The 15148-nt window shown below is 40.7% G+C and overlaps 1 protein-coding gene across 1 annotated transcript in view; it reads right to left on the bottom strand.

Moving 5' to 3' along the window:
* olfcb1 (olfactory receptor C family, b1) overlaps window positions 1–11916 on the bottom strand; it is a gene marked incomplete at both ends in the record, with an annotated part of 34659 nt that extends 22743 nt beyond the window's left edge. The window contains 8 exons of the mRNA XM_080744937.1: window positions 768–837; window positions 2080–2922; window positions 3971–4265; window positions 8032–8213; window positions 9129–9283; window positions 10041–10158; window positions 11561–11618; window positions 11819–11916. Coding sequence (XP_080601063.1) covers window positions 768–837; window positions 2080–2922; window positions 3971–4265; window positions 8032–8213; window positions 9129–9283; window positions 10041–10158; window positions 11561–11618; window positions 11819–11916 — 1819 coding nt within the window. The remainder of the gene's footprint in view (window positions 1–767; window positions 838–2079; window positions 2923–3970; window positions 4266–8031; window positions 8214–9128; window positions 9284–10040; window positions 10159–11560; window positions 11619–11818) is intronic.
* Window positions 11917–15148: the final 3232 nt, after the last annotated feature.

Raw genomic sequence — 15148 nt, 5'->3', positions numbered from 1 at the left:
TGCATGGTGTATCACCTTTAAAGTAGGTGAGATTAGGCTAGATTACAGTTTATAACACATGCATCCAAGTAGAGATTGGTTGTAGCATAAGATGTCCACCAAGTGTATTACCTCTGCCAACTAAAGCCTGATTTACCGTACACTTGGTTGTGTGTGGGTGTCACACATCGAAAGTAGCAGATCCCATGCTTACATATGTCACATACTAAATATAACGCAAGACTTAGGTTTGACAGATTATGTTTTCATCCCATTCTATTAGCTTGTTCATTTGGGTGTTAGCAAATAACAGACAAGAGACAAGCCACGTTTCCATGAAACCTTAGCAAATAACAGACAAGCCACATTTCCATGAAACCTTACTTGTGAGGGAAAGTTAGCCGAGTGATGGACCAATAACAGACAAGAGACACGCCACGTTTCCATGAAACCTTAGCAAATAACAGACAAGCCACATTTCTGTTACATGAATGCTCTAGCAATTATAGTTTTAATACAATTAAAGTCTTGTTATACCATGTTACGAATGTGGCCAAAACACTTTTAATTATTTAAAAGAATATTAATTAAATAATTCAAAAATAATTATTCAAATTATTTTTAATTATTATATTTCTTATAATTTATAGTATATTGTTTCTAGTACATTTCTTAATCCGTTTAATTTTGCCAAGCAATTGCAGATGGAATGGGAAAAAGAAAATTTCTTGTAGACATACCCGAACCATTAGAATAGGTTCCCTCCAAACATGAAATGCAGTCCTAACAGCAGGACTCATTCAAGATCTTCTTTGCGAAACCAGGGCGACAGGATTCTGAGCATCTAGATTCAGGAATCTGAGTGAGAGAAATATGCATTTTAAAGGTGTTAATGTTTTGAACTGTGATCCATACAGTATGTCTAGAGAAGGGTTCAGTGTTGTGCTCACGAGCAATTTATTTAAGGGATATTTCACTTTCAAAAAAACTTTTTGTAATTTTAGCGTCTAATCAGGATTTTGGGAACACCCAGGACATTTTTTGAATTTCTTCATTCAGTATTGAGATATTTGATATTCATTTCCCCCCCATTTCCCCCCTTCCAGGACCTTCCAATACAAACCCATTATAACTTCAAACTCCATTTTAACCATGATAGATTCAATGAAAACAACAGTCCTTTTTCTGGTGACTCCTAACACCCTCCGAATACGTGAGCAGGCAGTGTATTTTCAATAACTTCATTTTTTTTTTATAATCTTTTATTGTATTTAAACATTTTCATTTCCCCCCAAAAAATAATAGAAATCAATGAAAAAGGTTATCGAAAAAACACTGCCTGCTCACGTATTCGGAGGGTGTCAGGAGTCACCAGAAAAAAGGACAGGTGTTTTAATTGAATCTATCATGGTTAAAATGGAGTTTTAAGTTATATGGTTTGTATAGGAAGGTCCTGAAAGGGGGAAAATGAGGGGAAATGAATATCATATCTAAATACTGAATGAAGAAATTCAAAAACTGTCCTGGGTGTTCCCAAAAGCCTGATTAGATGATAAAATGACAAAAAGTTTTTTTGAAAGTGAAATATCCCTTTAAGAACAGGAAAGCATATACAGTACTTTTAACAAAATAAAAAAAAAAGAAATGCATATCACTTTCCATGTTGTCTTACCGAGTTGTTTGCTGTTGAAAGCCAATTTATGTCTCCATCAAGCTCAATTCGGCCATCAAGTGCATGGTAGATGCCAATTTTTTTAAAGTATCTCTGGTCTCCATTCTTATCCCACATTATGAGATCATAACCATTGACAAAGTCACCATATATGTCAAAGAAATATCTCTGGTTGTCAAGGTTGAAATTTGTCCTTTTCAGTTCCCCAAGAAGCTGCAAGAAACACATGCAATTTGGTCACTGTACAAATATATAAATATTCTAGGAACAGCAATATTTGTTAGAGCTAGTGGCTGGATCATGATATTTTGACACACAATTCTTAGTAATTAATTTGGGGAACATGTTTACTTCATCTATACTGAACATATTCATCGTTTTATTTAATCTTACTTTTGCTCATAAGTTTTCTCCATGTTCATGCTCACCTTCCATGGTTGGAAATTAATCTCCCCATGACAAGAGGTTACATTACATTTAAGAAGGCTCTTAAGGGCATGGGCTATGGCCCATACAGCCACTCCATTGTTGTAGGATTCACTTGTGTCCAGAGCTTTTGTAAGGAAGTCATCATTAGCATCTAGGTAGTTTGTGAAACTGCATGCAGCATCAGATTTTATTTCCAGGAGATCGGGTGTGGGACAGTAGGATGGAGGCTCCTTCACAAAACACTCTGGGGTGCAGTTGAACCTCAGGCTCTTGTACCGTTTGATGAAGTTGTTGTATCCTCCAGGGCTGGCTCTCATGTTCCTCAGGTAGTTATTGAAGGATTCTTTGTGGCGCGCCACAAACGCGAAACCAAGGATGTCCCCGACCTCATTGATGCCATCCATCTGCGCCAAAGGGCGGTTCCTTGACCAGATATCGCTGGCAATCCAGGTTCTTTTAATCTCGTTCAGGATCATCACCTGGAAAAGGTCCTCCACAAGTTCGCCCTTGAGGATAAGCAGTACTACCTTGGCACCGGAGGAACGGATCTGCTCTGCCACTTGCTTGATTCGCCGCTTGCTTCCCTCATGGTCCAGGTAGTGGGGCACCGTCTCCCGGAAGGCTGTGCACACGTTCATTTCCTCAGCATCCCGGAGGAAGCTCTGAAAGGCTGCCCTTCCATAGTCATCATCTCCATACACAACTCCTACCCAGTTCCACTTGAAATGAGCCATGAGTTTGGCAATTGCTTTTGTTTGATGCACATCACTGGGTATGGTGCGCAAGAAACTTGGGTAGCGCCATTTATCGCTTAGTACGGGTGAAGATGTGGAGGTGCTTATCTGATAAAATCAGGTGAAAAAAACCCCATTAAAATGTAAATTGAGTCACGAGGACCCAAGATAGAATCCAAATCTTGTCAAGTCTCACATCTGCACCCAGTCTCTTTACACCCTCCTATTGTATCTAGATAAAGCTATTTCTAGATAGTATAGATAGAGTATTTCCAAATACACCCAATTTAAGTGGTTAATCTAACATCTGTAGATGGTTTCATACATTAGTGCTGTAATTTAACCCACGGATAGCCCAGAACCAGATATATCTAGCAGTGCTAAATAAAATGTGCCCATGTAGTGACATTGTTGGTCCATGGAAGGCTAGGGGAACACAACATGTAAGTTATACTAATACTGTAAAAGTCCAGCATAGTAATACCATTCTCAAGGTAAAACACTATACATTTTATTCCTGCATTTCTGCCTCTCCCAGCACCAAAGCGGGTTAAGCCTGTATCAGAGTGTACGGTGGAGAGCTATCCACCGGTGGAAAGCTTTCCACCTCAAGTCAGAAAATAAGTGCAGGACATCATAGTACGCCACGGTGGAGTCCTATTCACCGTGACTGACTAGTCTAGATTGACCAATCAGTGAACGGGGTGTAGAGCCTGTCTGTCTGATAGTAAAAACAGAGAGATGTGTTGGGACTCACGGTGGAAAGCTCTCCACCGCGAGGAATGATGTAACGTTGTAGTTTCATGACTCAAAAAGACTCGAAAAGACTACACCGCGGTGTAAAGCCTTCCACCGCCCAGGCGACTATGATGCCGGCTTTAGACGGTAATCAGGACATGCCTGAAAATAGCAAGTGTCCCACAGACAGCACATATGATTCTCCTCTTTCTTGCAAACCTATATCACATGTAGACTCATGAGTTACTTCTCTGAGGACAGGGAAACATTTAGCCTACTATTGAAATGAAGGCATCTTTTCATTTTACCCATGACACAATTTCCAATTTCAAGTGTATTACAGGAATACCATCTTATATTCCAAACTCCGAACATTTACAATTAATTGCATTTCTTGATCACACAATGTGTAACTTACCTGAGGGATGAGATACGCTCCGAGTAGCTTAGCTACAGCAATGGACACTTCAGAGTACCGTGCTCCTATGATGACCTTCACTGGTGGCCTGAACTCAGTGTAGTCGCACAGAACGCTCAGAGAGCCATTGACCGCCAGCATGTGCTCCACGTTTCTCAAGGCTTTGGTAGCATCGGAACAAGTGTCACACATCAGATATCCCAGACGCACACCCGGTAGGAAACCAGGCGTGTTGTTGATCTCTTCAATGGTGTGAATGATAGCCAAGGTTCTTACAAATGGCACCAAATCAAAACTGGGAAAAGATTAATTGAAATAAAACATGTTAATTTCTTCATTTATTTTTCATTTAGTGACCAAAATATTGATAATTGCAGTATATTGGACTTAAATGTACAATTCACTACACCGGTGTTTCTCAAAAGGGGGTATGTGTACCCTTAGGGGTACGCAGAGGTACTACTGGGGGTACTTGAGAGAAAATGGAAACATTTTACAGTTATGTTTAATGATAAAACATTGACAAATGTATGAAGCGCAAAAGGTTTTAGAACCACTGCACTACAACATGTGGTTCTCAAAGTGGTGTTTGATGACCACTGCACTACAGTACTAACAATCTGACACAAACATACTTAATCTTACAACACCTTCCCAATTACCTTGTACAGGTGAAGCCGTCAGGCTGTGTTCGATTATAAAGAGAGACTACTTTGGCGTGGCATGGCATCAACACTCCAATAATGACATCTCCCGGTAAATGAGCGCCACAAGTTTCCATCCCAAGGTCACAGCTGCCCACACATCCTAACATGCTGCTCATCAGCAGCACGACTAGGCTGGAGAATAGTGAGAACTGCATTTTCAGTGTCGAAATACAAAGTTTCCCAGATGCTCCTTATAAAGCCTATGATCTGGGAGGTGGCATGACACAGAATAAACAAACAAAAAGTCAAAACCTTTGCTGTGGATGTACTAAAAAACATTAGGTACTTATTATTAAGAGCATGTTGCAAGCTGGCAACTCATGCTCTTAGGTTTAGATCATGGCTGATAATGACAAAAATACACACAATGTACAATTTAAGCAGACGCTCTTAATCCAGAGCAAGGTGATACATCAGTACATCAACATCAAATGCAAAGAAATAGTAGGCACACACACACGCGCGCACGCGCACGCACTCTTTTTGGCTATGTTACAGTATGTTAGAAGCAAAATATAAGGCTATCTGACTGTCTGTTTAAATGGGCATTATAATAGCCCTCACAACTTACTTGATTAATATGAAGAAAGAAAAATGATTACAAAACTACACTTGTATCAAAGTCAGAAAAGGTGCAGAGCAAGCCAATTACTACAATCTCTCACCCTTAAACTCAAAATCACCCTTAACATTTGCATAACAGTGAATGCATTTCTCCAAACAATTTAATCAAAAAGAACAGTGGATTACCTGCAAAAGCTTGTAACTGTCACGTGTGAGTGTGCCTGTGCCCCTGCCCCTCCCTTGCTCTGCTACATGAGTCTGATATTGCCCTGAGTGCCATCACCTGTGAGTACCAGCTGAGCTTGGTTTGGTGACGAGCTGCTGAGAGTATAAAGACTGTTTCTTTCTGTGACTGTGTGTTCAGTGCCACCTTGGGTCGTAAGTTGTTGGTCAGTTAGTTAGTTTACAGTGTCTTGATTAGCTCTTGTCTATAGTGTTGGAACTCCACCAAAGCTATGTCTTGATATGAGTTCATCAGTTATTAGGTACTAGAGTGTTTGGTTGTATCATTCATCTGTGTCATGTATTAGTAAACTTATGATCCTCATCTACTGCGTTTGTCTGAGTCCTGTGCTTTGGTCCCACAACACCTTCAGACCCTCAGTATGTGTTCAAAATAATTAGTTTATAATGTAATCAGTATAACATCCTTGTAGTTTGATGGAATCTGCTTAACCACTTAAACCCTATACTTGCTTGACTGGAGTCCCTCAGGGCTGTACTAGTGTATTTTCAGTTTTCCGCTGATTGGATATCTCCGTCTACCAATCCCTCAGATTTCTTGGAAGGTCTGGCTTACACAAACTTGCATAGAAAGCCAGCCGTTTAGCATTTAGCTTTCTATGTTGTATTATTTAAAGGTAACCTGACTCCACCAGATGGTAGCAGCATTGTGTATGCATGTGCATACGCAATGCTGCCACCATATGTCGGAGTCAGGTTAATTTAAAGGAGTTGTTCACCCCCCAAAAAATATTTTTTCTATTGATTACTCACGCCATGGAGACTTTTAATATTTTTTGTTGCACAATAAATGTACCCCCATTGATTCCCGATGGGGACCGGGTCACCATCCAGATTCAATGGTATAAATTCACTAAATCAAATTATTGTCTTAGTAATGTGACAAAAATCAAAAGATTCTCTATGAGTAATCAATAGAAAAGATTTTGGGAGTGAACCAGTCCTTTACCACTGAGTATATTTTAAGTAGGCATAAAATGAACACAACTTGTACAAGGTTTTCACATCAAGGAAGCAAACAATCTCTCTGAGCGTGCTACCGGCTGCATGGTCGAGAAAGTACCTTCACAATAACTCTAAAAGAATACCAGCACTCACGGAACGGTCCTTTAAGGCACTTTTATTTTAATACATAAATTAAATTCAAAGGTCAAGGTCACAATCAATGTCACAATCAAGAACAGATGGTGGGAATCTGTAGAGAATGATCAGAGTGAGAGACAGAATGGTCTGCTGCAGCATGCAGTCTTCTGTTGCAGTCTCAGAGCCTCAGTCCAAAGTTGCCGCTGCCTTTGCTGTGTCCGTAAGAGGTGACCTCGGGCATTAGTCAGTGGAAGTTGGTGTTCAAGTCCACACACAGTCATAGTTGCTCTGACTGTCTGACAGAGACTGGGGGGTTAGCCAGCCACAGCCTCAGTTCTCCTTGAGCCTGCTGTTCCTATTAATGGCCCAGCAGATGTCGCTTTTCACCTTCGGTGGTGTCAATAGTCTATGAGGTTTGGGCGAAATTTACACTTGATTTTATTACCACAGTAAACCTTTTCACAAACACTTTTTTTTTAATGATCATTCTATGCGTTTAGTAAATTATATTCCCATTCATTTAAAAATGAATGATAAAGTAGGGTATGTTTCAATGAAGACCTGCTCTCGCTGCGGTTGCAGCCAATAGACCGGATATAGAATAGGATTTGAAATCGTTGCCTGCAAAATAGGTTTCATTTACAGTCTGCAGAAACCTTTTTTTAAAGGTCTATGGTCTGACCACACACCACCAAAGCTGGGGGAGCGACTATACTGTAGCTTTCCACTAAGTTTCCTCTTGAAGCCTAGGAAGCTAGGATCTGCCCACATGCCGGGGGGCCCTTTACAATGCTTTAGGTTCAAGAACAGAGAAGAACGCGCCAGCTTTCTCACATACTGGTCATTGACATACTTAACAGATACTTTAAGTGAATGCATTTCTCCAAACAGGACAGTGGATTACCTGCAAAAGCCTGTAACGTCTTCAAAATAATTTGTTTATAATTAGTACATGCCATCAGTATTACAAATCCTTACCATTGATTGGAAACAAAATAGCCATCTTGTAACTGTGTATTTTCTGATGTCAGCTATGGCTAGGGCTTTACTGAATGACTGGCATATAGGCCTATCAATTCCAACAAGTTGACAACGTTACAGGTCAATTTATGGGTGAGTTTAAGCACTCTATCTAAGAGATTGGACTGGATTTATATGACATTTTTGTTTGTACTGTAATATTGGCAGACCATGTCATTGTGATACAGAAAAGAAGAAAGGGCAAGTCTATTTTACATTACAGCAATAAGACCAAGACCCGCAAAAAACTGATTTGTTGTCTCCCTGGGACTCTTACACAAAAATACAAAATTAATTAAACGTTTAAGCCCTAATTTAAAAAATGTGGAAATAGCAGATCTACAGTACATGCTCAAATATGCATGCAGAGGTTCAAGTACTTAAGAATCCCGTCTGATCTTCATGCATATGCAGAATATTTTAAGTGGCGAGGTTTTATTGTGCCACAGGTAGAAGCCATTGGGGTTGTTGTAGTGACAGGTGTGGTGGTCGTGCCAGAAAGCACCATCATACTGATTTGTGCAGTTCTTGTTCCACTGCTCCTCATTCTTATCGAAGGTGGAGAACTTGCGTCCGTCGCGATGCGTCATGGAATCCCCCACGCCTCCCTCCTTGAAGCCTGACACCTACGACAGTGGGGGACAGTTTAACTTGAGAACTGTTCACATTAGGGTCCTCTTACATCTAACAACTTAAAGATTTCTCAGTCGTAATAAAATCGAGGCTATTTAAGACCACATTTTTGTCTTTGTATCTATCTGTACTTTACCCGAGTATGTTAAATCTTTTGTACTACATTTCTAGGAAGTGGGTAAAAGTACATTATGAGTTAGCCACTTAAGCCCTTAAAGGTATATTCAGTGATTCTATTTCATTCAAATAAAAATATAATTGGTACATTTTTCCATTCATTCTCCTCGCTAGAATGTGTGCTGACCATATAAGGACTTCCACCATGGCCCGTGTTGCGAGCATAGCTAGATTCCATTTTCAGAGGTGGCCAGCCAGTCCTCGACCAATCAGGGTAGAGTATGGCCGTAGTTATGTTATGATGTTTAGCTATGATGGTCAAAATAAAAGTTTTGAGAACCACAGTCACTCTGAATTAAGAACGTCTGCTAAATGCTCATAAAATGCCACAGTGTCGTAGTAAATCAGTATCATACATATCCTGAAGCTGGAGACGTAGGCCTAGCGATATTCAGTGATTGGGTCTAAAACGAGAACATTATAATGGTGTAAAAAATCTATAAAAAACTAAACATTTCCACGCTGTGACAAGATGACCCCCGGCCACTTTCATTATCACTGAATACACCTTTAACTAAACATTTAAGCTGGTGTGCTTCTACAAAGGTTCTACATGAGTGAAGTGTAGACAGAGCCTTCGACTTCGTCCTATACTCCTCCCGCCCCCACACTCCCTGCAGACAGGTGCCGCCCCAGCCTGTGGCAATATTACATGCTGTAAAACAAGTACATGCTGTGAAAAAATATTTCTTTTACAGTCTATCTGGTTGTATGTCATTTTTTCTTTAGACCTGCAGCTTGTAGTCGTTCGCCTCGGAGCCCACAGAGAAGTGGGAGTAAAAAGCAAAGGCCGTGTTCCCCTCAAAGTCCTCCACGTCCAGCCTCAGCTGGTAGCGCTGGTCCTTGGTGAGCAGATTCATGTGGTCCAGTCCCAGCCAGAACTCGGCTGTTAGTGGGGAGGGGGGGTGGACAAAGTATATCGTCACTGTTGGGCAGAAACCTTATATATCCACATTTTTTTTTTTTGTGTCACACAAAAGTAGCAAAAATAGACGATCTACGAACGCACTGTGTTACAAATGTGACACCTTCTGAGCTTAGATGGCTATTTTCAGAACATTCTTTTTTTGTTTTTAATATGAACAAAAAAGTAATCATTTCAAGCCGGAGAATACCATATCTAGTTTAAACCCAAAAGCCCACATACCTACCAAAGTCTGATACAAACAATATAATATATGAAATAACATTTTTAAAGTATCAATGGTCACAGAGAGGCATTTTAGTCTCCGCCAGCCCGAAACCGAAAGGCATGGCCAAGAAAGATTATGTTTTCGCCCCTGTCCGTCCGTCTGTGGACAGCTAATCTCCGGCACCGTTGGTACGAAGGCAGCGAAACCGTACACTCCCTGGGTGCCAGAGCAGAACCTCTGGCACAAATTATTCACATGGGCCTGTTACAGTGCCACCAGGAGGCGGGTTTGTGCAAAACACATTTTTGGACAGTACTCCTACAGATTTTGTCCAAAAATCACGCAAATCGGAACACAGTATCTCTATAATCATTGGACATTGGACTATTCAAGCACCACCTGGACTATTCAAGCACCACCAGGAGGCCACAATAACATACTGTCCAAAAGTGGTCTGAAGATGTGTACTGGAAATTAGGTTGCGACCGTTATTGTCTTCGCGCTACTCGCCTGCAGGGTTTCCAAAGCCGTCTTTGTACTGAGCCCAGGGTCTGTAGAAGTTGACATGTCCGTCCATCTTCCTCTGAATGACGGTCCATCCTCCGTCTGTGTCCATGTCACAGTACACCTGCATGGGGGGTAGAACAGTAACCAAAGGACAGTACAGTTATATATATATATATATATATATTTGGGATCGAATGTAGGAGTCTCAGAGGTAATGTTGGAGTGCCCGTTTGTGCCCATATAATGGTGTTCCATGTTGGAGTGTCCGTTGGGCAGATCTTTATGCCCATAAATGGTGTTCCGTGCCCAGGACAGACATTTGCTAAAATAATAGTTACATAGTGACCTCATGCATCCACGGGTCATTATATCTGCTGTTGTTGTAACAGGCAGGAGAGGGATGGTGGTGGTATTATCATTTTGCATCATGGAGCAGCATATCACTCACTCACTCACTCACTCACTCACTCACTCACTCACTCACTCACTCACTCTCTCTCTCTCTCTCTCTCTCTCTCTCTCTCTCTCTCTCTCTCTCTCTCTCTCTCTCTCTCTCTCTCTCTCTCTCTCTCTCTCTCTCTCTCTCTCTCTCTCACACACACACACACACACACACACACACACACACACACACACACACACACACACACACACACACACACACACACACACACATAAAATAGCAGATCTACACACTTAGAAATGTTCTTTTCTAGTTCATAATGTCGTTTGTCGGGTGGAAACCTCATACCCGTCAGGGGCGAGGCCAGAACAGAGAAATAGGGTGTGCCTGGCAACTTCAGGGTGGGCCCAGCTTGGGAGGACTATTGTGCCCGCGCCCAAAGTTGGGCGTGATTCTTTTTCTTTTTTTTTCTTTAAATTAATAGGGTTTTTGGGGGTTACAACGGGTGTGGGTGGCAGCAGCAATGAACAATAATTAATAGGCTAATACAATGCATCGAGTTCCCAGCTGCACTTCATCCCAACCTAACGCAACAACACATTTCCAGATATAAACTAACACTCCCCCTCCAAACACACAGTAGCCAACTGCTGCTATGTACAGTAGATGCATCATCCGAGCGACAGTTGTAAAGTAGCCTACTGTTCATTTATTCATATTAAGCAAGACGATGATCACAAAAAAATAAGAAAATTGGCCAAAATCGATGGGTGGGCCAGCTTTCTACACCCATAAAAACGCCCCTGATACCCATACGTCCAACATTGTTACTTTTCAGGATTCAAATAATAGCAAAAATAGCTTTGCATCGCATTTTGAGCTTGTCGATTGGCTATTTTTGATACGTCTGTGTGATGCTGTGGTATGATAAAGTAGGGCCTTGATTTAGCCTAATTTTGAAAATATAAAAACATAAACAGAGGTTTCTGCACAACAGCAAAAATGTAGTGAAATCAAAAGTACAGTATCTTTGCAATATAGTGGAGTGAACAAGTCATTAAGTATCTAAAAATGCAAAAATAGTGAATGCATGTAAATGTACTTAGTGTCCAGTACTGACCTTGAGGGGTGTAGCATGGGGGTAGATGGTGTAGACACCACTCTGGGTTGAGACATTCCTGTGATCAGAATTATGTTGAGATAATCGCAATTATTAAGCATAATCTTCATAATCGTTTTCATCTTCTATTTCAGCTATTTTGTTAATATTCACAGCTCCTTGAGTTTCCACAGCAAATAAAAAACACGATCACATTGCCATTGTTCGAGTGACAATTCGTGGTCCAGTAAAATGTGGTGATGGTGACAGAATGCCTACCTGTAGATGACATCGCAGTCCTGCAGCATGGACAGGTCATCATCACAGTGGATGCTTACAGACACACACACCACTAACACATACAGTAGCAGCAGCATCTTGACCTGTTCTGTCCTGTGTTTCTCACTTTACCTCAATCCTCTCCTCCTCACAAACTAAACTAAACTAAACTAAACTAAACCAAACTAAACTAAACCAAAATCTCTATTCTCTCCCTTCTTACTGAAAAAGAAAAACCCACAAAACTCGATCCACTCCCTTCTGATGAAAGAGAAAAAACTCTATTCTCTGTAACAAAACATGCCCTAGAAAAAGCCTTTAAACCTATATGCTCGTGATGACAATGAAGTTGATTGACATGCTAAACGAAATCTTTCAGTTTCAGAGTGACAAGTGAACGTGTAATGCATCAATGCATACAAAGCACTTCTAGTTTAAAGCGGTGACGTCTGAAGGATGAAGTTTTACACACAAAAAGATAATTATCAAACCAAACTAGATTGTTCGGTTCTCCTTCATTCCTTCTCCGTTCCATTCATCTCAAGAGCAGCCTCGTCCATCTCAAAACAAACGAGAAAATCGAGTTTTCAGCCTCAGGGTTAAAGAGACGCTTACCATATACAGTCTTTTCATTCTATATGCTGTTGTTGTAACAGGCAGGAGAGGGATGGTGGTGGTTTCATCATTTTGCATCATGGAGCAGCATATCAATCATTATTTGAATCATGTCGCTTTGTGTATACAGTCTGCTTTAGAGAGGCAAACGAAAGACTTGCTTCAAAATTTCAAAACTAAATGTTACAGTGACAAAGTTCTTATTATTAATTTAGAGTAGTAATATTAATAATAAACAAGAAATCCTAAATGGATCAGAGTGCTGGTATTCCTTTCTAAGAGACTACAGCATTTCCTCCATCTCCTCCAAAGAATGGATCAAAGTCCAGGAATGTGGGGGTTGGGGTTTTATATTTATTTCCCTCCACACACACACATTAAAATTAGTGCAGCATTTTTCACAGCTGGTCCTAGGCAGACACGACAATTTAAAACAAATAAGGTTGGCCAAAAATAACTTCTCCTGGTCTGGTTCTGCAGACAGGGATCTCCATGTATGGGCATTAAAGGGTATGATGTCAGATGTCATAGACATCATAGGACTTTCACATAACAAATAACTGAGTAAGCATGCTTGGGCTCTCACAGCATATCTCCATACAGTACATGGATCTCCATATATGGGAACCAGGGGTCTCCATATATGGATATAAATCACTGGCCATGCAGGTGGCCAAGAATTGGCGCGGCGAGGTCGCATGTCGCCCTGAGGTGTCTTACTAGTAATAAAATGTCCACTGACTGTAATGATATTGATATGAAATTAAGTCAAAAAGATAATTTGAGGGATTTCTAAACCACTATCTGAAACTTTCAAACCAGTACATGTCCAAGCAACAAGAATACAGCTAAAGTCATGTTTAAATATGGGGACAAACACAACTTCACAAATTACAGACCTGTTTCTTTATTTCCACAATTCTCAATTTTTTAGAACAACTCTTCAATAATAGATTAGATAAATTCATTAAAAAACAGTCTACTGGTCAATATGGATTTAGCGATGCATTAATGGACTCTAAATACCTGTATTTTTATCGAACCCCTGTAGTTTGGTGATGGTAAAAAACAGGTGTACGTCCAATCTATTTTGAGGAAGCATCACGTTGTGTCACACCGCTCCTGAACAGTGCACTCAGCAGGGCACTAAAAGCTTGAGCATTGGACAACAAATAAGAGAAGAAATGTCATCCCATAGCAGGAACCTAAATACAGGCAAAACACCTGGGGTTTTAACCAGAATCACCACCTGTGAAGAGTTCAAATTATAGACTTCATGCAATATAACCATGATTCTGCAAGATACAGCTGATATGCTAGGTACCGTTGCATATTTATGAAAGATGGACGACAAAAAATACATGCTGGTTTGAGTCTTGGACATAACTGGAAATGTATTGAAATGTAAAAGGTGGCTTTGGAATAGCGGCGCTGGTGTTACATATAAGACAAACACACTGGAAAAGGGAAATAGTGGGGGGAAAGTTTTCATCACATTCTGTATGGAAGTGGTAGGTTTTTGGGTTCTTTGTAACTGACTCTTGAAAACAATGCATTGCATTGTGGGATTTGCCTAATTTAGAAGCCATGACTGACAGGCCCTTCTTGATGTCAATTCAATCAAGTCACCTTAAATTCAAGTGACAGATGACAAAAAAGGGGGGTTTGTGATTATATTTTAATTACATATATATTTTTAGGGGCATGTCATGTGGTCTTTGTGTCTCAGCCTTTGTGCTCTACTGGTAGATCAGAGATCACAATCTACTTTTTGGGCACCCCTGGTATATAGGATATACTGTAGAGCCTCGCTCCAGGGAGGCATTCGCTTCCCTAGTGACTTAAACATACAGACATGGTCTCACGCTCTGACACACATAACAGACAGACTTGTGTTTGCGTGAGGTTGACAAGTTAAGTGTCACCAGCAGAACAAGTTAAGTGTCACCAGCAGACAGATATGCATCACAGAGCTTACTGGTCTGTAGACACTTGTCCTCGGAAGGAATACCAATGATCCATCTGTCCACGTGAGCCAGCCATATAGTGAGCGAAAGTCTAGCGTGAAAACCTCAGTTTTGATAACTTGGAGGAGAAAACAAAAGCAGACCAAATAACTAAACAAAGACGTTTATGAACGTGAAGCTTGTTACAGTTTAATTGGAGATTAAACAGATTTAATCTGTCTGTACAGGTAGGCCTATACATAACTAGAAGCAGTGCTCTTCCGAGCACAGGTCTCCACCAGGCCAGGCGGCCTGTTATAGCGCCACCATGAGGCTGATTTGAGAAATTTGAAGTGGCATTTCTTCCTCTGCCTAGTGGGAACGTGCACGCCCAATTTCACCAAGATTTCACGCTGTGTTCATGATTTGAGGCATTTTGTTCAAAACAGAGCAATCCTGCAAAGTTTGGAAGCCAATTGTAGCCAATCAGGATGGAATATAGAAAATCGGACATATCCATGATGATCGGTAGATATTGTCTACCGATTTGCGTGATTTTTGGACAAAGTCTGTAGGAGTAGTGTACAGAAATGTGTTTTGCAAGTAAAACTTTCCGTGGGCTACAAATGGCCCCTACAAAACGGTGAAAATTGATGATTCATCACTAAAACATCGTTTTGTGGATCGGTTTTTAGCCCAAGGAATGTTTTTCATGCAAAACAAATGCTTGCAATGGATTCAGCATCATGAAAAACCCCCTAGTTTGACC

Source organism: Nannobrachium achirus, assembly GCF_963921795.1.
Source record: "Nannobrachium achirus genome assembly, chromosome: 16".
NCBI lineage: Eukaryota > Metazoa > Chordata > Actinopteri > Myctophiformes > Myctophidae > Nannobrachium > Nannobrachium achirus.
Note: the sequence above shows the minus strand (reverse complement) of the source record. Positions and strands in the feature narration are given on the sequence as shown.